The sequence below is a fragment of the Triturus cristatus genome, chromosome 3_2, assembly GCF_964204655.1.
Source record: "Triturus cristatus chromosome 3_2, aTriCri1.1, whole genome shotgun sequence".
Lineage (NCBI taxonomy): Eukaryota > Metazoa > Chordata > Amphibia > Caudata > Salamandridae > Triturus > Triturus cristatus.
The window spans coordinates 1,215,101,895-1,215,124,665 of record NC_140584.1 but is presented as its reverse complement, the minus strand read 5'-3'; the positions used below and the strand labels follow the sequence as shown (position 1 = coordinate 1,215,124,665).

The window sequence follows — 22,771 nt, the reverse complement described above, 5'->3', positions numbered from 1 at the left end:
GGTAGGCGCAAGTTCCGGCGATCATAGAATGAGTTGTTGGGCCCTTGAAGTCACATTTGCTGCAGATCGAACTTCGTGAGGTTGACATCAGGAGCTCTGGCGTCATCCGGTGTCGTGGCTGTGGTGCGGCGTGCAGTGCCCTACGGTCGCGGTGCAGGCAGTGGCTCGGTGTCGATGTCCAGCGGCGTCGGTCAAAGTCAAGGAGAAGGAGATTTATTGAGTGCACATATCACCCGGAGGTCTCATGGCGCTTGCGTACGACTCCACTGGAGCTGTAGGTCAGATAAAGGGACTTTATTGATGATCAAATAGCCAGGTTTTTAATTCCTTGCGGAATCGCCTGTGATCTGTTACGGAGAGTAATTGAAATGGAAGTTTATTCGAGAGAGCAGGTGCAAGAAAAGAGAAAGATCTACCGCCATTCCTGGCGGTCCGAATTTTACGTGGGGTAAAGAGAGATTTGGTGCTTGACCTGAGCGTCCTATTTGGCTGGTACCAGCTGAGTTTGTTTGAGAAGTAGCTTGGCTCGTTTCCGTACATGTTCTTGTGCACTAGACAGAGGATCTTTAAGTGGATTTGCTTCCCAATGGGGAGCCAATGGAGAGTCTTCAGACTAGCCGCTGATGGAGACCTCGAAGGGAGGTTTAGTACAAGTCTGGCTGCAGTGTTTTGCAAGACTTGAAGCCTAGAGTAGAGCTCTTCATTCATGGAGGCCAACAGGAATTTTCCATAATCGATACGGCTTATGATTAGTCCCTGAACAAGTGGTTTCCTCGATTCAGTTGGGATCCATTGAAAACTTTTACCTAGACTGCGCATTATTCCATAACAAGTGCTGATTATAAGGTTTATATGATTTTTCATTGACAGCTGGTTATCAATCATTACTCCAAGGTTCCGCACCACGGGTTTTGGAGATGGACAGGGACCCAAATTGTGGGGCCACCAGTCATTCAACCAGAATTTGTGTGCCCTACCGAAGAGAATGACCTCTGTCTTGCTACCATCAAGCTGAAGATGGTTGGTACGCATCCAGTTATCGATGTGGGTCATGCGGTTTTTAAAACTAATCTTAGTGTCGGTGGGATCAGGGCCTAGGGTGATCAATAGCTGGGTGTCATCAGCGTATGACACCACATCGAAACCGTAGGACCTGATCACTTTGGTCAGAAGTATCACATAGTGGTTAAGAGCATGGGACTTAAGATGGAGCCCTGAGGGACCCCCATTTTTACTGGCCGAATACTGGAGACCAGGGTGCCGACCAGGGTGCCGATCTGTACAGTGGTAGTTCGGTCAGTTAGATAACTTCTGAGCCAGTCCAGGGCCACACCCCTGACAGCCATCTCCTAGAGCCGTTGCTCTAAAATGCTGTGGGATATGGTGTCAAAGGCAGCTAACAGATCCAACAGGCCAAGCATGGCTAACTGTCCGTTATCCTGGGCTAGTCTGATGTTGTCAACGACCTCCACCAGCAAAGTTTCAGTGCTGTGGGCAGCCCTGAACCCCGACTGTGAAGGATCCAGCAATCCGTGACTCCAGGTGGGCGGTGAGCTGCTTGTTGATCAAGGGCTCAAGTACCTTTCCAAAATAAGGAATCAGGGAAATTGTACGGTAATTGCTAGGTACCTTGGGGTCAGCAGTAGTTTTTTTTAGAATGGGCCTAACCCTTGCTGCTTTCCATCTGACTGGGACTACTGCTTGTGAAAGTGACATATTAAATAAATCAGTAAGATTTCTAAGGAGCAGGGGGGCAATAGTTGAAAACAAACAGGGTGAAACCGGGTCTACTGGAGAACCCGATTTGATCTTAGCCAGGGCAGTTGAAACTTCATCTGAGTTAAGCATAGTGAACTCTTCTAAAAGAGGGAAGGCGATGTCAGAGTCATTGACAGAATTTTTTGTATCATGATGCGGAAAGGAATTATGAATCGTGACGATCTTTTCCTCAAAAAAGGTGGAGAATGTGTCTGCCCATTCTTGCAAAGAAGGATTACACGGCTGGGCAGGAGGAGTGGTAAATTCCTTTAGTATTTTGTAAAGCTCCTTATTGGAATTGCCAGCTTAGTCAATCCTGTTAATAAGATACAATATTTTTGCCTGCCTAATGTTGTCTAAATAGCTGCGGTGGATAAGTTTAAACTTTTTCCGATCTTCGATACTTTTAGTTTTCCTCCATTTACGTTCGGCGTTCCTACTGGAAAGTTTTTCAACGGTATTCAAGGTCAGTGTGATTGCGGCCTCAAGGGAAGTAGCTGCATGAACGATGCTCTCGGTACAAGATAAAGAAGGGGGGCAAAAATGGGCTGGGAAGATGGTAGGAGTGACTTTCCGCAAGGGCCTTCTCCATGTGAATTCGCTACTAAGGTCATTTTTGGTGGTGATTACTGGTAGGGAGAATTTCAACAAATCATGATCGGACCATTGCTGGGGGAGAGGAGGCTCCACTCTGACAATGGCTGTGTTGGTGAACAGAAGGTCAAGGGTATGACCTGCCGAGTGGGTAGGTCCCGTCACCATTTAAACTAGTCCCAGTGTGTTCAAATTAGTGAGTAGTTGATTTGTAGCAGGGTCTGAGAGCAGTTCCGCATGATAATTAAAATCCCCAATGAGGAGAAATTTGTCAGCTGCTAGTACATGGGGGCAATTGCTTCAAGCAGGTGGTTTATAAAATTGGGTTTCCGGACGGGGGTGTGTACACTATGGCGCCTCTCCAGGTTCCCTTAGGTTGTCTTTCAATTCTAAAAATGCATAGTTCACACCAGTACGAAGTAATGGTCTCTAGCGTGGTAATCTCTGGTCCAGCCTTAGTGGCTATAGTTATACCTCCTCCTCTCCTGATGTTCCTATCAAGTCTGGGTAGATGGTATTGTGGAGGGCACGCGGTCGCCACATCAGGGGAGGCATGTTCATGGAGCCTGGTTTCAGTAATAAAACAGATATCTGGCTTTTCAATATCAAGAAGGCTCCATATTTCTAATGCGTGTTTTGGAACTGAGCGGGCATTGAAATATAGCCCTTTTAATTGTTTAGGTGTCTTAGTGGTGTCTGAGTCTATAATACAATTCAACCGGAGTTCAGGAGCTGGAACTGGCTCGCTGAGGTGGGTTTTAATATCTACATTAGAAGTAGCTATAGCCACAGGGGTAGCTAGAAGGCCCTCTGGTAGGGTGGCTGTACGTGGTTTGTTTAATAGTTTAAGCTCCTGACTTGAATAATAAAGTTTTGCCATAGCCTACGTTCACCAGGCTGGAGTTGCCTGTGAAAAAGATAGAAATGGTCAGGAGTCCTGGCGGCTGGCGGTGGTCAGGCGCAGATGGGCTTGCCGTCGGCGTGCCGCCAGCGCCGCGCTCTGTCCTGCTTTAAGTAGGTATGGAAGCGGAGGCTGGAGCAGCTAGAGCGCTAACCTTCACTTCCGGCCGGCACAGCAGAAAAGAAGCCAGGAAAGCACGTCCCTCCGCTCAAGCGGCACAAGCCACTGCGGATCAGGGACGACTGGCGACTTTGGTGAGGCCAGGGCTGCGGTGCGAAGTTGGGCGGTGCTGACAGGTCACGGTGCAAGCAGCATCGTCATCATTGCTGAAGTGCTGTTGTCAGTAGATGCTCTGGAGTCGTTGGCACCAGCGTCGGCGGACCAAGGCTGCGGTGTGGGATGGGGCGGTGCGTTGTGTAACTTACGAGCGGTGCCCCCGGGCCACGGTGCAGGCAGCTTCATCAATGTCAGCATGAAACATCGTCGTGAGGATACCAGGACAGCGATGTGAAGCGAGGTGGTGCAAAGTGCGGTGCCCACAGGACACAGTGCCAGCAGCAGCATTAATGGCGTTTAAGTGTTTTTCTTCTTTTGCAGCACAAAGCACACTGTTCCCAGTGCTGTTGGTAAATGAACCTGAAGTCTTTGATGTTCCTGAGACTCCTTGAACGGGAGGAAGCTGTACCTCAGTCCCTTGGATAAACTCAGGTAATAAGTTGCAGAAAGTTCAGTCTAGTCCTTTCACTGCCCAAGACAGGAGCAGCAACTGCAGGCCAACACAACTAAGCAACACACAGCAAAAGGGCAGTACTCCTCTTGGCAGCTCCTTAGTCCAAAAGATTTCTATGGTTCTGGGGTCATGGCCCTAATATGTATACTACTTTTCCCGTTGAAGTTTTAAGCAGCAAGTCCCTCTTGCCCAGGAGAAACCAGTTCTGTCCTCCCTAGTCCAGCTTCACTACAGGAGGTGGTGAAAGCATTGTGCACAGCAGACATAGCCTGTTCAGGTGCTAGTGAAAACTCCTCCCACTACTATGAATGCAGAAAGGTCTATTCAACTGGCTATGAGTCGTCCAGGAAAGGCAGGGCACACCTTGACCCCCCTTGTGACTGTCTAGTATGAATGCACATGCCCAGCTCCTGACACCCCAAAACCAGGCTGTGAATACACAAACAGGCAGAGGTATACAGGATGGTTAAGTATGAAAATGCTCACTTTCTAAAAGTGGCATTTTCAAACACAATTTAAAAAACACCTTTAGTAAAAGATGTGTTATAAAATTCTGAGCTCAGAAAGCCTAAACTCCATTTCTGGATCTTCTCCCAATGGAAAGTTACACTTGTAAGATGTTACAAGGCAGATCCCATGTTATCCTATGGGGCAGATAGCCTGCCAATAGTGAAAAACTAAATGCTCAGTATTTCACTATCAGGACATGTAAAGCACACTACCACATGTCCCACCTTTCACATACACTGCACCCTACCCATGGGGCTTCCTTGGGCCTACCTTAGAGGTGACCTATGTGTAGGAAAAGGGTAGGTTAGGGCCTGGCAAGTGGGTGCACTTGCCAGGTCGAAATGGCAGACAAAAGTGCATGTAGACACTGCAGTGGCAGGTCTGAGGCACCTTTGAAAGGCTGCTTGTGTGGGTGGCACATCCAGTGCTGCAGGCCCACTAGTAGCATCTGATTTACAGGCTCTTGGCTCACACAGTGCACTGTACTAGAGACTTACTAGTAAATCAAATATGGCAATCATGGAAAACCTATCATAAGACACTTTAAAGTAGAAACACTTGCACGTTAGCACTGAATAGCAGTGAAAAAGTGTGCAGAGACACTAAACCAGCAGAAAACAAAACCCAGCATGCCATCAAAAGTAGGAGGGCAGAAAGCAAAAATACTGGGGAAATATGCCAAAAGATGCCAAGTCTAACAATTGTTATATATGTTTTGATAATTGTATTTAGGATTACTATTATTTATGGATTTTGTTTCGAAATATGTTGTCATATTTTTAAATTTACACACAAGGGGCGTGGCTTGCCTGCGAAGGAAGCTGGCTTCTCTGTGAAGTGGCTCTGGCAATCAACCTCCACTAATCCGTCTGAGACCTGTGATGGAGGACAGGAAATGACAGCGGAGCCTTGCAGCCAGCAATTGGGGCCAACAACATTAACAAGCATTTGCAATGCAATAGGTCTCGCATTAGGAAAGTTTGAGCTTTTTATATTGTAAATTGACAAATTTTTTATTTATGTGTTGGTATTGAAAATATTGAAATTACTAGCTTTCTCATGTACATTGTCAATAGTTTTAACTGTGGCAAATGTGACATCTATAGCATTTGTAATGCAATATGTGTTGTATTTACGTGACTTAGATGTATTGATATTACAAATAACAATGGCTTTTAATTTTTGCAAATAATTAATACTTAAATAAAAGTTAATGTAAATTATAATGGCAATCGTTTAAACTTTTGTTAATAACTCTTGTGAAGATTATGTTTAGTGTATTTAATTGCGCCTAAAATCCAAGAACAGAAGTTAAATATTATCATTTTTTTTGTGCCATTTGTAATAAAGCCTAAATATTGAGAGAACGTATTAGAGCCAGTTGTTGTTGAATGGTTGTACAGATTGATACTGTGGTGGCGGTGAGTGATGTTGTGGTAGTGTCGAGTGATGCTGTGGCGTTAATTGATGCTGTGGTAGCGCATAATGATGTAGTGGTGCCCTTGAGTGATGCTGTGGTGGTGCTAAGTGATGCTGTGGTGATGCGATAGATAGATAGATAGAGTGCAATAGTCCGATAGATAGATAGATACATAGATAGATAGATAGATAGATAGACAGAGAGTGAGGGCGATAGATAGAGTGTAATTATGTAGAATATAATTATGTGGCACTGAGTGGTTTTGTGTGGAGTGTATGTTGATTTTAGTGGCGTGTAATTATGTGGCATTGAGTGTTATTTTGAGTGTATCTTGCATTGTTTGCATTGTAATTAATTGGCACTAAGTGTTATTTGGAGTGCATGTGGCATTGAGTGTAGTGTAATTATGTGGTGTGTAATTATGTGGCGCTGAGTGGTATTTGAAGTGTATGTGGCATTGAGCGCTGTGTAATTATGTGGTGTGTAACTATGTGGCACTGATTGGTTTTTGGAGTGTCTGTTGTATTGAGTGCATTGTAGTTATGTGGCATGTAATTATGTGGCTCTGAGTGGCATTCGGAGTGTATGTTGCCCTGCCTTGTATTTCTATGGTTCCTTAAACCCTTAGAGGCAATTCTTTTATTTTAACTAAAAGGATGGTAGTTAAATGGTGTTTACGGCAGGATGGTCGTTAAATGGTGGCTACGGAGAAGCTGTGTGCTGAAAGGTAAAGAGAACACGGGCATGAAAGTGAAAGCGAGGATGAAAATGGAATGAGTGTGGCAGGATGGTCGTTAAATGGTGGCTACAGAGAAGCTGTGTGCTGGAAGGCAAAGAGAACACGGGCATGAAAGTGAAAGCAAGGATGAAAATGGAATGAGTGTGGCAGGATGTTAGTTAAATGGTGGTTACGGGGAAGCTGAGTGCTGAAAGGCAAAGAGAACACGGGCCAAAGCTGGAAGAAAACACGAGATGCGAGAGGCATGTGTGTGTGGCAAACACTGGTGGGGCTCAGAGCATTCTGTTGCTGCCTTGATGCCTGTGTGTGTGAGCAGTGGGGCTGTGTGTGTGAAGTGCCTAAAGTTGCAAGAAAACATATGGTTATTTAAATCCTTAGACGCAGAATTCATGGAGCTAATGTTATCGACCTTAGAAGGATGAAAAGAGAATGAGCGCGGCATATGTTAACTTTGTAAGCGCAGAAAGCGTGCAGGGCAAACTTATTATTTTGGTTGTTTGAGACTCAGATCTGGGCAAAGCTGCAAGAAAACACGGAGGGGGGAGGGCGGGCTGTGTGCTGAAAGGCAAAGAGAGCACGGGCATGAAAGTGAAATCGATGGATGGCAATGCGTCCGTGAGACTAGCCCTGTGGTGGGGGAGGGACAGTTGTGAGAGGCACCATGAGGAAACAATCTCTCGGCATGCTGTGGCGGGGGCGGGGGAGCGCATTCCAGGTGGGGGAGCGGACCCTTTGAAGTATGATGCCGAGGCTGTGGCTACAAGTGCACGCGCCAGTGGGCTGAAGCGCTTCCCCAAACGGATTGCATGGTGGCACGATGCACGTGATTGTGCGCGTGCTCGCCATGCAATCCACTTTTGGGAGCACTTTGAAATGCCCCTCTTACTAGAGTCTCGCATAGCGATTGCGTAAACGCAATAGCTAGGCGAGACCTAAAAATTTATCGAGCTGGGCGGAACATCGATAGTGCCGCCTACAGGGACGAGTGAAGCCTCGAGTAGGTGGAAGAGTGAAGGGGTCCTGCGGTAGCGGCGGAAGTCAGGTGCTGAGTGACACCGAGCGAGGCCTCTGGGAGTGTCTGTGAGCCGCCACGGCGCCGGATATGCTCCGCAAGCACTAGGGGCACAAACAAGCCGAAAAGACATCAAAGGGGGACATAAAAAGCTGAAGTGGGGCCACATTGAGGGTGGAGGATAGTGTGGAAAGCGACAGAGATAAACTGACAGGACGCAGGGTGCGCTGAAGACCCATGGCTGGCGGCAGCGGTTCCCTCATGAGTTGCAAGAAACGGAGCAATCCACCCAAAAGTGGTTACCTGATACCATGACAGGGGGAAGAAATATGAAGACCTCACACAAAACAAAACTTGATAAGTTTGCGCTCCAGAAAGGCGCAGAGGCCCAGTGGCCCCTACAAGAACATTCATCCTTGGAATGGGAGGAGGCCTCCGGAGGATCCTCTTGCTCCCTAAATGACCTGATGGCCGTGATACAAGGAGTACAAACTTTATCGGAGACCAGGCTCGACGTAGTATTGACAGAAGTGTTGTTGATCCGTGCAGATTTACGCAACATGGGGGCAAGGGTCCAGGAGGTAGAAGGTACCACCAAAACCTTGGTCCACGACACGACAACTCTGAAGGACCAAATGAAAGAAGTACAAGTGCTTCAAGCTGCCTTGGAAGCCCGAATTAAAGACCAGGAAGGAAGGTCAAGGCGCAAAAACGAACATATTCTCTGGATACCAGAACAAACAGAAGGGCAAGAACCGGGAATGTTTGTAGAAGATTTGATAATACAGCGGCTCCAGCCAAGAGGACTCTTAGAATTTTTCTCCGTGAAGCGGGCCCATTGGGGAGAGGGGGAGGAAGAATTTCACAGTATAGCTTGTTAGCTATGGTTTTTCACGCATTGGGTAGGGCAAGCAGAACATACTAATGTGCAGGATTTAAATACAGTGCCAGGAATACATATCTCCATGGAGATCAGTGAGGGCAAATTCCAACGGGGACACAATGTAGCTCCATAATAATAATACTACAAACAAAGAGATGGTATGGAAGGCACCGGCGGAATTGAAAGTGATGACTTGGAATGTGAACGGGTTGGGCAATAAGATAAAAAGTGGGATAGTTGTGCAATATATTAAGAGGTACTCACCTGATGTAGTGCTATTGCAAGAGACTCATCTAATGGGAACACTTGTCGAGCACTCAATTGGGGGGGATACAAAATGAAAATACATACAGTATATACATCGGGATCCAAGGGTACAGGAATCCTTTTAAAGAAGAACCTCCCTTGATAATTGACAAGACTTGGACTGATAGATTAGGGAGATATGCAGTCTTATCTGGATCATGGGCCGGAGAGGTGATAAATATACTCTCAATATATGTCCCCCCAACGCTGAAAGAATCAACATTGGAAGATCTAGGGGCATTGATGTTAACGCTTCCCACCGGTAGACTCTTCATGGGGGGGGGATTTTAATATGATAGGATGTAAAAGCTTGGACTGTTGGCCCGGAAGGGTTCCAACATCCAAGCCAACACAGTTAGCGAGGTTCCTCGAGGCTTTGGGCCTCCTTGATGTTTGGAGTACGCTGAATCCAAACAAGCGGGAATATACTTTCTATTCCGGAGCTCATGAGAGCCGATCACGTATCGACTACTTGATTACCTCAGGTCCGCATCTCGCACATTTATCTGACGTCGTACGCATGGCGGGGGAATTTCTGATCACTCCTCTCTTTGGATAAAGTATAGGGTTGGTACCACATGTGATCAGGGCTCAATTCCAATTAACCCCTGGTATCTGAAAATACCTGCAATCAGAAAGGGAATTACGGCAGCCACCAAATACTACTTCCAAGAAAACGTTCACTCAGTTGACTCAGCCCAGATACTTTAGGAAGCATAAAAGACAGTGATCTAGGGGCAGGCTTTATCGTTGATAGTGGGGCATAAACGAGAGAAGAGAGCGAAGGTGGCAGAAATCAAACAAGAGATCCTAGACCTTGAACGCCAAATAGTAAATGGTGGAGAGGATAATTTACAACATAGATTGGCAATAAAACAGCAGGACGACTCAGATTGGGTACTGGAGGAGTCCAGAAACAAAATCACAGCGACGCAATACCGTGTCTATGAAGTGGGAGATAAAACTGGAAAACTATTGGCGTGGCTTGACCAGAGGAGTGCAGAAACCGGTGGGTGTCGCAAATTACACTAGAGATGGGGGAAGTTGTGCAAGACCCACTGGAGATTGCAGAGCCTTTCGCAGACTATTATTGAAAGATCCACACTTCAAGTTCGAAGGCAATGACTCAAAATGCCCTGAAATGCTTAGTGGATATTCCTTTCCCAGTAGTGCCGGCAGGGGAAAAATAACTTTTTTAGAGGCTGACATCACAGAGGAAGAAGTGACACAAGCGCTCAGGGCCCTTAACTCGGGGGGTCCAAATGGGATCCCTATAGAACTCTATAAGCTCACGGCTTCCTAAACAATGCCACATTTTCTATCTATGCTCGAGGAGAGTAGAACAAAGTGTTGCATTCCTACGGACCAGCGGTTGGGAATGGTGGTGGTAATTCAAAAAGCAGGAAAACCCAAAGATAACTGCTCCTCATATCGACCAATTTTGCTCCTTAATGCAGAGGTTAAGATCTCAGCCAAATTACTAGCTATGAGGTTGTTGCCACTTTTGTCAACCCTGTTCCACCCAGACCAGTTGGGCTTTATGTCCGGGCGTTCCACTGCACTAAATCTCAGACGCCTATGTGGAGTTTTAGGGAGGGCCCAGGAAGATGCAGCAATCCTTTCCCTCGATGCAAGGATGGCTTTTGACACCATCGAGTGGCCATACATGTTTGCGGTCTTGAGCCGTATGGAGTTCGGACCGCTGTTTTTGTCCTGGATAAAGCTGCTTTATGAAAAGCCTTGAGCTCAGGTAGTGGTCAGTGGGAGAACCTTGTAATGGTTCTCCATGCGTAGGGGCACGAGACAGGGTTGCACCTTGTCTCCACTAATATTTGCATTGATGCTAGAGCCGGTAGCTACTATGAGAATTTGATGGGCCTTCTGACTCGACTTCAAAATGACGTCCAACACTGGCGGGCTCTCCCGCTGTCGCTACTGGGAAGGGCAGCGCTATTAAAAATGATGGCGCTACCGAGATTTCTGTATATGCTACACACAGGCACCCCCAAGAAGTCGTTTTAGCAACAATCAAAAGATTTAGACCCCAATGAGTTTTTTCGATACTTGCAGATCAGTCACGCCATAAGATCAGTGGTTCCCATCGCGAAAGTCAATACCCGACTCCTCGCTGCTGGAGTGTCGTCTCCCAGAGGAGCACCTCATCCGAAAAGTGATATCCATGACATATCAGAAACTTATAAACAACATGCCTGATACTTTGGTATGCCTAAGGGCCCGATGGGGACCAGATATTATATACCCACAAGAGGAGGACTGGCCGGGAGCCCTGGCATCCCCCAAGGAAGAGGCCATTCGGGCCCGATTCAGATTGATTCAATTAAAACTTCTTTACGGAGCATATATTTCTTGCAACACGCTTGAAAAAATGGGTAGAAAACCAGATACTCTCTGTTATAGAGAATGCGGAGATGAGGGGTCATTCTTCCAAATCCTGTGGGAGTGCCAAAGAGTCAAACAATACTAGGAAGCTATAATGTTATGTTATGTTAAATTATATTTGTAAAGCGCCAAATCACCAACGGTCTCTAAGCGCTATTACCATGAACCCAGGGATGCCATATAACTTGCAGATAGGGCAGAATTGGGGTGAACTTATCCAAACGCTTAGGTGAACAGGATGGTGGTAAGTTTCTTCCTAAATGGAAGGAAAGCCGTCTCCCCGCGCAGACTTTCTGGTAATTTATTCCAGATCTGGTGAACCACAACCGAGAAGGCACGTCCCCCAAAGGTGGTTCTGCCGAAGCGCAGACAGGCCAGCAGGTGAGTCCCTGATGAGCGACGACAGCGATCAGGCATAAAAGTCTTCAGACAGTTTTTGATGTAGCTAGGCACCTGTATGACAAGAGTTGTATGAGTGGAACTAACTTTAGCTCTGAAGTGGTGTATTTTAAATGTTAATAATGGAGGACAGGATGACGGAGGGTGTGATGACAACTAATTCTGCAACTCTCTCTTAGTGTGACAAACTCAGTACTACCACTAGCCAATCAGCGAGGGTTGTGTAATATTTACAGTTGTTGCCCACCAACCCCTGTCTATTGTTCCACTCTTCAGAGTGAGGGTTGGGTTGTTCAGTGGAGACTTGTGGTTTATGTATTCCCCGTGCACGCGGGTCCAGGTTTCAGAAGGCTTCTTAATTAAGGTTAATCCTCCTACAAAACACTGAAGTAAGGTTATAAAAGTACTGCGAAGATGAATGGAACAGGTAAGCTGTTCGTTTAATGTAGCCAAGGTGATGACACACGAGATCGAATTGCTTGTCCTTACCTTTGCAAACCCCACACATCATATTCCAAGTGTGCGGTTGGGTACACTCTGATTTCAAGTGGGCCAGTGAATGCTGATCTCTGCACACAACCCTGCATGCACAGGGTTCAGAGTTCTGAGGTTTTAAGAGCTGTGCTACTCTTCCACAACTATACAGTGGTGAATTTAGGGTTAAGCCTACCAAAACTTACTGGGTGAAATCCACCCCTTCGGCCCTTGGAGTCATAGCCTGTGACTTCAACGTTTAGTTGTCAAATTTCACATTTTATGCTTGAGAATAATAAATATTGTGATTGTGCAATAATTTGTATCAATGATGGTTTTCTTTCACATTAGGTCCTCTCATTGCTACCTCTATCTTTTCATTAAGACCAAAACAAAAGAAAAATGTGTGCTCCATGGACATTCAGCATTTGGAGAAAAGAGCAGATATTGCCCCTTCTCAGAGTGAGTACAAACTACAGAAGTGATGTCTTGAAAACTTTCAGAAGTAGACGGTATTCTGAACATATGGATTATGGCACCAGTATATCCAGCAGCTTTGGAAGAATGCGCTTGTGTTGATTGCATGACTGGCCTGGCACGTTTCTGTGACACCGTATGAGTGTCTTTGATTCCGTGCACCCTCCTGTGTCCACTCCTGTGTCCGCTGTCCATCTGCCCACCCACAGAGCAAATCTGTCTCCACAACTAGTATGAACCTCACCCTGTGCAGCATGTCTCTCCTATCCCCCTTGCACAGCACACATCTGTTTTACAGGACAAGGCGCAAGTCCTCTCCATGTCTGCAATGTGCATCCTGTTGCTTCGCTCCTGTGCATTCAGGTAGCTTCCAGTCACCCTCTTCCCATCTCCTGCACCCCCTCCATCATAAGGTTACCCCCAGAGGTTCACGGCTCCTTCTTTCAAAGCGTCAGCCAACTCTTCATAGACAAAATCAACAGTAACCCTCTCACTAATTGCTCTCTCTGCTGCAGCCACGCTAAGTCCTCCATTGTCACACGATGACATCTCTTTTTTCATGGCATGTATGTATGCCTTTATGCATGTATTGCCTTAAAATGAGAATCTAGCCAGACGTGCCCAGCGTGATGCAGACAGGGAAAGGCATTACTCGCTGAGCCTCAAGGGGCGCAGACAGGAGGGGAGGCTGCTCTTCAGAGACAGCAGGAGAGAGGGTTAGAAAGGGACGGTGTTTTGCTTGAAGAGATGAGTCTTAAGCTCTTTTCAAAACCGTAGAAGTTGGGCGGTCTTTGGGTTTAAACTGTGATCTTCTTCCATATCATGGACGAGCACATGGCAGGAAAAGGGGTTGTTGTCGCATTTTTTCCATCTTGTAGTTCATCATTTCTATTCTGGTCTGCTACCGCTGCGTATTGTCCCTGTCCTACCACAGATCTTGATTTTAATCGCAAAGCATGTCTGATTGTTGTCGGTGACAGCGTTGTAGAAGAGGTATTCTAGTTCACATGTGATCTTGCTTGCAGAAGGAGTCAGAAAAGCTTTCAGAGTCTCTGGAAATGCAGTCATATTTGTGAAGACATTGAATGAGGGGAAAGTAGCATGAAGATCACTTTTCAGTGGTGCCCGGTTGGTCTCCGTGGTATTGCCAACCTCGAACTGAGATAGGACCACCACCTGCATGGCAGTCCTAAAGTCATATTATGGAAGGAAGAGCTTCACAATACAAAGGCCAGTTGGTGCCAGGGAGGTTTTCATGTGGTGCTTGGTGTGGTTATTGAATCAGAGGTTTGTGTCCGTGTGGAGGCCCAGAGACTGCTCAGCTGTCACGCCATCCAGTGTTGAAAGCCGCCCATGTATTATTTGTACTTTGCTATCGTTGATGATGAGAAAAGAAATCTGACCTTTTGAGGTAAGGCTTGAGGAAGAATTTGGATATCAGAGCTTCGACTGCAACAAGGCAGTCCTTTAACATGACGGATGTCATGGCTCGATGCGATTCGCCGATGCAGTTGGGTGACACCTGCTTATTGGTGGATATTGATGCTCCGGCCCGCCAGCAGGATCCTGAAGCGCTTCACATAAAAGGTGCAGAGTGCTGACGAGAGAATGGAACCATTGGGTATTCCCCAGCAGATTATATTAGGTTTGGATACCGAGCTCTGCTTTTGAGGTAGATAGTGGACTACTGTCAAACGATTCCATCATAGTACCATTAAGAGGATAGGCTATTGAGTAAGGTTTGGTAGCCAGTGATGTGGAGGGCTGCAGAAAGGTTGAGAATGGTGAGAAGTCTGGTGTTCCCTTTGCGCAGACAAGGAGCGCCATCAAACACTTGGTGGTGCGTGCCCCCTTAATGCTTTGTGGTCTCGACCCAGAGAGGTAGTTTTGTGTCATGGCAATGGTTCTCACCATCTCCAAGAGCTTGGAGGCAATAGCTTTTTTAGGAATGTTATATTTTATATCACAGACCAATACAGGGGGGGGGATTACCCTGCGTTTTTTGCTCTGGGAGTGCCATTACATCACATGACTTGATATCTTAAGCCCTTAGTTATTATTATTAACCTCTTATAATGTAATTTTTTGGGGGTATTATTATTTGTTAATATATATATTACTTATTTTAAGTTTTATATATGTATATTATGCAAATTAATTTTTTTATGTGTGTATATATCTATATATGTATATACACTTATATACACATATAAATCAACACTAACATATTTGTATTTTTAATTAATTTTTCTTTAACAACTATGATTTTAATTTAAATAATTTAACATAATTATATCATTTTACATTCTAAAATAGTGCATTTTTCTAAAATGAATAATAGATATGAACTTTAAAATATATGTACCTATATATTTAAATTCCCTTAAAAAACTATACACAAACCATCCCTCAACCCTGAAAACGCCTTGCCATCTTATACAGAACCCATCCCTGAGGCCTAAAAACTCCTTACTACCCCTGTAGACATCCCAACCCTGAGGCCTAACATCTCGATACTACTCCTGTATATAACACATCCCTGAGGCCTAAAAACTCCTTACTACCCCTGTGTACAACCCATCCCTGAGGCCTAAAATCTCCATACTACACCTGGGTGCAGTCCATCTCTGGGGCATAAAAACCCTATACTACCCCTGTACAAAACCCATCCCTGAGGCCTAACATCCCCATGCTACCCCTGTGCACAACCCAAACCTGAGGCCTCACATCTCCATACTACTCCTGTATAGAACCCATCCATGAGGCCTAAAAACTCCTTACTACCCCTACAGACAACCCACCCCCAAGGCCTAACATCTCCATGCTGCCCCTGTACACAACCCAACCCTGAGGCCTAACATCCCCATGCTACTCCTGTATAGAACCCATCCCTGAGGCCTAAAAACTCCTTACTACCCCTGTAGACAACCCATCCCTGAGGCATAACATCTCCATGCTACTCCTCTATAGAACCCATCCCTGGGGCCTAAAAACTCCTTACTGCCCCTGTACAAAACCCATCCCGAAGGCCTAACATCTCCATGCTACCCCTGCGCACAACCCAACCTGAGGCCTAAAAACTCCTTACTACCCCTTCAGACAAACCATCCCTGAGGCCTAACATCTCCATGCTACTCCTGTATAGAACCCATCCCTGAGGCCTAAAAACTCCGTACTATCCCTGTAGACAACCCGTCCCTGAGGCCTAACATCTCCATGCCACTCCTGTATAGAACCCATCCCTAGGCCTAAAACCTCCATGCTACCCCTGTACCCAACCCAACCCTGAGGCCTAACATCTCCATGCTACTCCTATATAGAACCCATCCGTGAGGCCTAAAAACTCCGTACTATCCCTGTAGACAACCCGTCCCTGAGGCCTAACTTCTCCATGCTACTCCTGTATAGAACCCATCCCTGAGGCCTAATAACTCCTTACTACCCCTGTAGACAACCCATCCCTGAGGCCTAACATCTCCATGCTCCCCCTGTACAAACCCAACCCTGAGGCCTAACATCTCCATGCTACTCCTGTATAGAACCCATCCCTGAGGCCTCAAAACTCCTTCCTACCCCTGTAGACAACCCATCCCTGAGGCCTAACATCTCCATGCTACCCCTGTATCGAACCCAATCCTGAGGCCTAACATCTCCATGCTACTCCTGTATAGAACCCATCTCTCAGGCCTAAAAACTCCTTACTACCCCTGTAGACAACCCATCCCTGAGGTCTAACATATTCATGCTACTCCGGTATAGAACCCATCTCTGAGGCCTAAAAACTCCGTACTACCTCTGTAGACAACCCATCCCTGAGGCCTAACATCTCCATGCTACTCCTGTATAGAACCCATCCCTGAGGCCTAATAACTCCTTACTACCCCTGTAGACAACCCATCCCTGAGGCCTAACATCTCCATGCTCCCCCTGTACACAACCCAACCCTGAGGCCTAACATCTCCATGCTACTCCTGTATAGAACCCATCCATGAGGCCTAAAAACTCCTTCCTACCCCAGTAGACAACCCATCCCTGAGGCCTAACATCTCCATGCTCCCCCTGTACACAACCCAACCTTGAGGCCTAACATCTCCATGCTACTCCTGTATAGAACCCATCCCTGAGGCCTAAAAACTCCTTCCTATCCCTGTAGACAACCCATCCCTGAGGCCTAACATCTCCATGCTACCCCTGTACACAACCCAACCCTGAGGCCTAACATCTCCATGCTACTCCTGTATAGAACCCATCCCTGAGGCCTAAAAACTCCTTCCTACCCCTGTAGACAACCCATCCCTGAGGCCTAACATCTCCATGCTACCCCTGTACACAACCCAACCCTGAGGCCTGACATCTCCATGCTACTCCTGTATAGAACCCATCCCTGAGGCCTAAAAACTCCTTACAACCCCTATACACAACCCAACCTGAGGCCTAACATCTCCATGCTACTCCTGTATAGAACCCAATCCTGAGGCCTAACATCTCCATGCTATCCCTGTATATAACCCAATCCTGAGGCCTAACATCTTTATGCTACTCCTGTATAGAACCCATCCCTCAGGCCTAAAAACTCCTTACTAACCCTGTAGACAATCCATCCTTGAGATCTAACATATCCATGCTACTCCTGTATAGAACCCATCCATGAGACCTAAAAACTCCTTACTACCCCTGTACAAAACCCATCCCGAAGGCCTAACATCTCCATGCTACCCCTGTGCACAACCCAACCTGAGGCCTAAAAACTCCTTACTACCCCTTCAGACAAACCATCCCTGAGGCCTAACATCTCCATGCTACTCCTGTATAGGACCCATCCCTGAGGCCTAAAATTTCCAAACTACCCCTGGGCACAGTCCATCTCTGGGGCCTAAAAACTCTATACTACCACTGTACACAACCCATCCCTAGGCCTAAAATCTCTGTGCTACCCCTGTACACAACCTAACCCTGATGCCTAACATCTCCATGCTACTCCTATATAGAACCCATCCGTGATGCTTAAAAACTCCTTTCTACCCCTGTAGGCAACCCATCCCTGAGGCCTAACAGCTCCATGCTACCCCTGTACACAACCCAACACTGAGGCCTAACATCTCCATGCTACTCCTGTATAGACCCCATTGCTGAGGCCTAAAATCTCCATACTACCCCTGGACGCCGCCCATCTCTTGGGCCTAAAAACTCTTTAGAACTGGAGAACAGGGCGGAGAGAACATAGCATTGCGGCAAGAGCTGCCGCCTTTGGAACTGGAGAACAGGGTGGAGAGAACATAGCATTGCGGCAAGAGCTGCCGCCTTTGGAACTGGAGAACAGGGTGGAGAGAACATAGCATTGCGGCAAGAGCTGCCGCCTTTGGAACTGGAGAACAGGGCAGCAATGCTATGTTCTCTCCACCCTGTTCTCCAGTTCCAAAGGCAGCAGCTCTTGTCGCAATGCTATGTTCTCTCCACCCTGTTCTTCAGTTCCAAAGGCGGCAGCTCTTGCCGCAATGCTATGTTCTCTCCACCCTGTTCTTCAGTTCCAAAGGCGGCAGCTCTTGCCGCAATGCTATGTTCTCTCCACCCTGTTCTTCAGTTCCAAAGGCGGCAGCTCTTGCCGCAATGCTATGTTCTCTCCACCCTGTTCTCCAGTTCCAAAGGCAGCAGCTCTTGTCGCAATGCTATGTTCTCTCCACCCTGTTCTTCAGTTCCAAAGGCGGCAGCTCTTGCCGCAATGCTATGTTCTCTCCACCCTGTTCTTCAGTTCCAAAGGCAGCAGCTCTTGCCGCAATGCTATGTTCTCTCCACCCTGTTCTCCAGTTCCAAAGGCAGCAGCTCTTGCCGCAATGCTATGTTCTCTCCGTGATTTGCGTTCTGCTTTAAAAGTAAGGGGTCTACACGATCGTCCACAGTGGGCGCTGCAGCTGGATGAGTAATTGACTCACTTTCCTAAACAGTGACTTTGCTTCTGTCACTCAAATTACAGAGCCTTTCGCAACACAAGAGAGAGCAGCACCGAAGTCAGCAGCAGCGGGTAGTGGGGACAGGGCAGCAAGAACACACAGAGGCGAAGAGAGAGACAGTGAGAAGCAGGGACCCAAGGGTATCTGAGCACTTTGCATGAGCATCCGTTGCATTACAGTCACAGGCACTGCAGATTCCCTAGTATTGCAAACGTCTTCGAACAGGCTTCGATGCCCCCTCCCTGCCACCCCCGGCTCCTCCCAGTGAGCCAGTGCTGTTGTATCCTGAACTGTACTTTCAGAATCACACACATCTATGGAAGAATCCACAGGTATTAATTGTTTATAGGCCGTTCTTTATTCCTCTCATAATATCTTAGTTTGTTGCCCTCTATACCTCTGCAACAAAGGACTATGCAGTGTTTCCATGCAACCAAGCCAACCTTCATAGAAGAGATTCAGTCTCTTCTGGATCCCCACTGGTGTGTGAGGGTGTAAGTGGCGTGAGCACATGGTGTGGACAGTACTATTAAGTTATGAAGGTTGGCTTGGTTGCATGGAATCACTGCATATTCATTTGTTGCAGAGGTATAGAGGGCAACAAACTAAGATATTAGGAGAGGAATAAAGAACGGATGGGTAGAACTACAATCATATATTCTACCTTTTTTTACAGAAAAAGGATCCCTCTCGGAAATTCCCAGAGAATATGAAAATTGGATATTGTCCATCGTGATCTAATAATGTAAACACCTGAATAGGGGTGAAGACCAGATAACTAGGGACCAACACCCTGATGAATGCCAGAGCGACCCAGTTGGGCGCGTACAATTGGCAGAAACATGTTGGTATCTGCAGCAGGGAAATGGGGTTTTTACCTCCCCTGAATATCCCAATTTTCAAGTTTTAATCCTACCAAGGGGTTACAGGAATAAAGAGAGATGATTGTTCCCCCTTAGGTAGTTTTAACTTTATGTGTCTGCACTATTTGGTCCCTTCTTGAGGGAATATTCTTTCCTTTATACTTTGTGTCCTTCTTTGTGATTTTTGTTCCTTTACACTTTCTTTACCCTCACCACTAGTCTTCATACATACAAAAATGTGCGCTCCATCCAGTGTGTTGGTCAGCACCTCGATGTCAGATGCGGCCCTATGTCGAAGCAGGACACTGCAAAGTGTGTGAGGGCAGTATTAAGACATTTATTGTCTCCCCCTTTTTTTTGTCCTTGTTTAATCTATTTGTAGTATTTACATTTAGGTGGTCCTGAGAAGTTGAGTATCTCTTTTCTGTGCTTTTGGGTCAAGTAGTCTTGCCTATTTTAGTACTTCTCTGTGTAGTGAGATTTCTGTGACGGTAGGGGAGTCAGAGAAGGCTTATTCCCTTGTCTCTTCTTTGTGATACTCACATATTCATCTGTCCCATTTGGCCCAGACGTACTCGGAGAGCAATGCCGCTCTGCTAGATCTATTTCTTTGGATATATCTCCCACGGCGTGTACTAAGTGCGCTTAGGTATGGTACTTGGCTCTATAAGTGTCTTCGCACCTCCAACCTTAAGTTTGCCCATATTTGCTACTGGCTGTGTCAGAGCACCAGTGGGAAAGTGGAGTATCTCGTTAAGCAAAGTAATCCAAAGTAATCCACTTACTGTGACACTTAGTAGTCGGTGCAAATAGTGGCCTGCCAAGCAAATATCCCACAACTGCCTTCAGGGTCCAAAAAACCAAAACCAGGAGACTTGGTCCAGCCGCAGTCGGGGGTGGACGGGTGTAGGTGGGCCTGCTCTTGGTTTGGTCTTCACCTGGGGCATGCCCGGGCGCGACCCACGCTGCCAGACTCGATGTGCGCATTTTACAGCGCATCGTCTGGCCGGCCCCACTCACACACAGGCTGTACTCTGGGGGACGAAGTCCGACCCCAGGGACTTTGTTGCTGGCAAAGTCAAGGCCCCGTTGCCGCTCAACTCTACTGCGCTGCAGGACTCGATATGCGATTTTACAGTGTGTTGTCCGGCCGGCTCCGCCCACACACAGGCTGTACTTTGTTGCTAGCAAAGTCAATGCTGTTGATATATCCTTATGTGATAATGAAGGAAAAGGTGACTCTGCAAAAAAATATATTGGCCTGGGAAGACATCATAGGACCCGTTTATATGTTAAATGCATACAGTTAGGTCAAGTACATTATTCAGGATACTGGACCTTTTGGTCTAGTAACATTTTAATGATTTTTCCAGGCCTGCCCTGGCCATAACCCATCCCTGGGGCCTAAAAACTTGATAGTACCCCCGCACACAACGCATCTCTGGTGCCTAAAATCTCCTACCTCTGTACACAACCCATCCCAGAGGCCTAACATCTCCATACACTCCTGTGTAGAAACCATCGCTGAGGCCTAAAAAACTCCATACTACCCTTGTACAGAATCCATTCCTGAGACCTAACATCTCCATACTACCCCTGTACAGAACCTATCCCGGAGGTCTGAAAACATATCTACTACCCCTGTACACAAACCATCCCAGAGGCCTAAAAAACTCCATACTACCCTTGTACAGAACCCATATCTGAGGCCTAAAAAGTCTATAGTACCCCTGGACACAATCTATCCCTGAGGCTTAAAAACTCTCTACAACTCCTGTATACAAGCCGTCCCTCAGGCCTAAAACTCTATACTACCCCTGTACACAACCCATCCCAGAGACCTAAAAACACCATACTACCCCTGTACAGAACTCATCACTGAGGTCTAAAAACTCCATACTACTCTTGTAAAGAATGCATACCTGAAGCCTAGAAACTCTATACTACCCCTGTACACAACCCATCCCTGAAGCGTAAAAACTCTATAGTACCCCAGTACGTATCCCAACCCAGATGCTAAAAGTGCTATACTTCTGGATGCAACCCATCTCTCAGGCCTGAACAATTCTCTACTACCCCTGTACACAACCTATCCCTGAGGTCTGAAAACACATATACTACCCCTGTACACAACCCATCCCAGAGACCTAAAAAAACACCATACTACCCCTGTACAGAACCCATTCCTGAGACCTAACATCTCCATACTACCCCTGTACTGAACCTATCCCTGAGGTCTGAAAACACATCTACTACCCCTGTACACAACCCATCCCAGAGGCCTAAAAAAAACACCATACTACCCCTGTACAGAACCCATTCCTGAGACCTAACATCTCCATACTACCCCTGTACAGAACCTATCCCTGAGGTCTGAAAACACATCTACTACCCCTGGCCACAGCACATCCCTTATTCCCTTGTCTCTTCTTTGTGATACTCACATATTCATCTGTCCCATTTGGCCCAGACGTACTCGGAGAGCAATGCCGCTCTGCTAGATCTATTTCTTTGGATATATCTCCCACGGCGTGTACTAAGTGCGCTTAGGTATGGTACTTGGCTCTATAAGTGTCTTCGCACCTCCAACCTTAAGTTTGCCCATATTTGCTACTGGCTGTGTCAGAGCACCAGTGGGAAAGTGGAGTATCTCGTTAAGCAAAGTAATCCAAAGTAATCCACTTACTGTGACACTTAGTAGTCGGTGCAAATAGTGGCCTGCCAAGCAAATATCCCACAACTGCCTTCAGGGTCCAAAAAACCAAAACCAGGAGACTTGGTCCAGCCGCAGTCGGGGGTGGACGGGTGTAGGTGGGCCTGCTCTTGGTTTGGTCTTCACCTGGGGCATGCCCGGGCGCGACCCACGCTGCCAGACTCGATGTGCGCATTTTACAGTGCATCGTCTGGCCGGCCCCACTCACACACAGGCTGTACTCTGGGGGACGAAGTCCGACCCCAGGGACTTTGTTGCTGGCAAAGTCAAGGCCCCGTTGCCGCTCAACTCTACTGCGCTGCAGGACTCGATATGCGATTTTACAGTGTGTTGTCCGGCCGGCTCCGCCCACACACAGGCTGTACTTTGTTGCTAGCAAAGTCAATGCTGTTGATATATCCTTATGTGATAATGAAGGAAAAGGTGACTCTGCAAAAAAATATATTGGCCTGGGAAGACATCATAGGACCCGTTTATATGTTAAATGCATACAGTTAGGTCAAGTACATTATTCAGGATACTGGACCTTTTGGTCTAGTAACATTTTAATGATTTTTCCAGGCCTGCCCTGGCCATAACCCATCCCTGGGGCCTAAAAACTTGATAGTACCCCCGCACACAACGCATCTCTGGTGCCTAAAATC

At 46.8% G+C, this 22,771-nt stretch overlaps 1 protein-coding gene across 3 annotated transcripts in view; it reads left to right on the top strand.

The window, feature by feature from the left end:
- LOC146859484 (uncharacterized) overlaps positions 1-22,771 on the top strand; it is a 115,944-nt gene that overhangs the window by 29,330 nt on the left and 63,843 nt on the right. For 2 of the 3 annotated variants that reach the window (XM_085650213.1, XM_085650214.1), the window contains exon 3: positions 12,478-12,588. The exons of the other annotated variant lie outside the window; for it this stretch is intronic. In XM_085650213.1, coding sequence (XP_085506339.1) covers positions 12,478-12,588 — 111 coding nt within the window. The remainder of the gene's footprint in view (positions 1-12,477; positions 12,589-22,771) is intronic. 3 annotated transcript variants of the gene reach the window in all.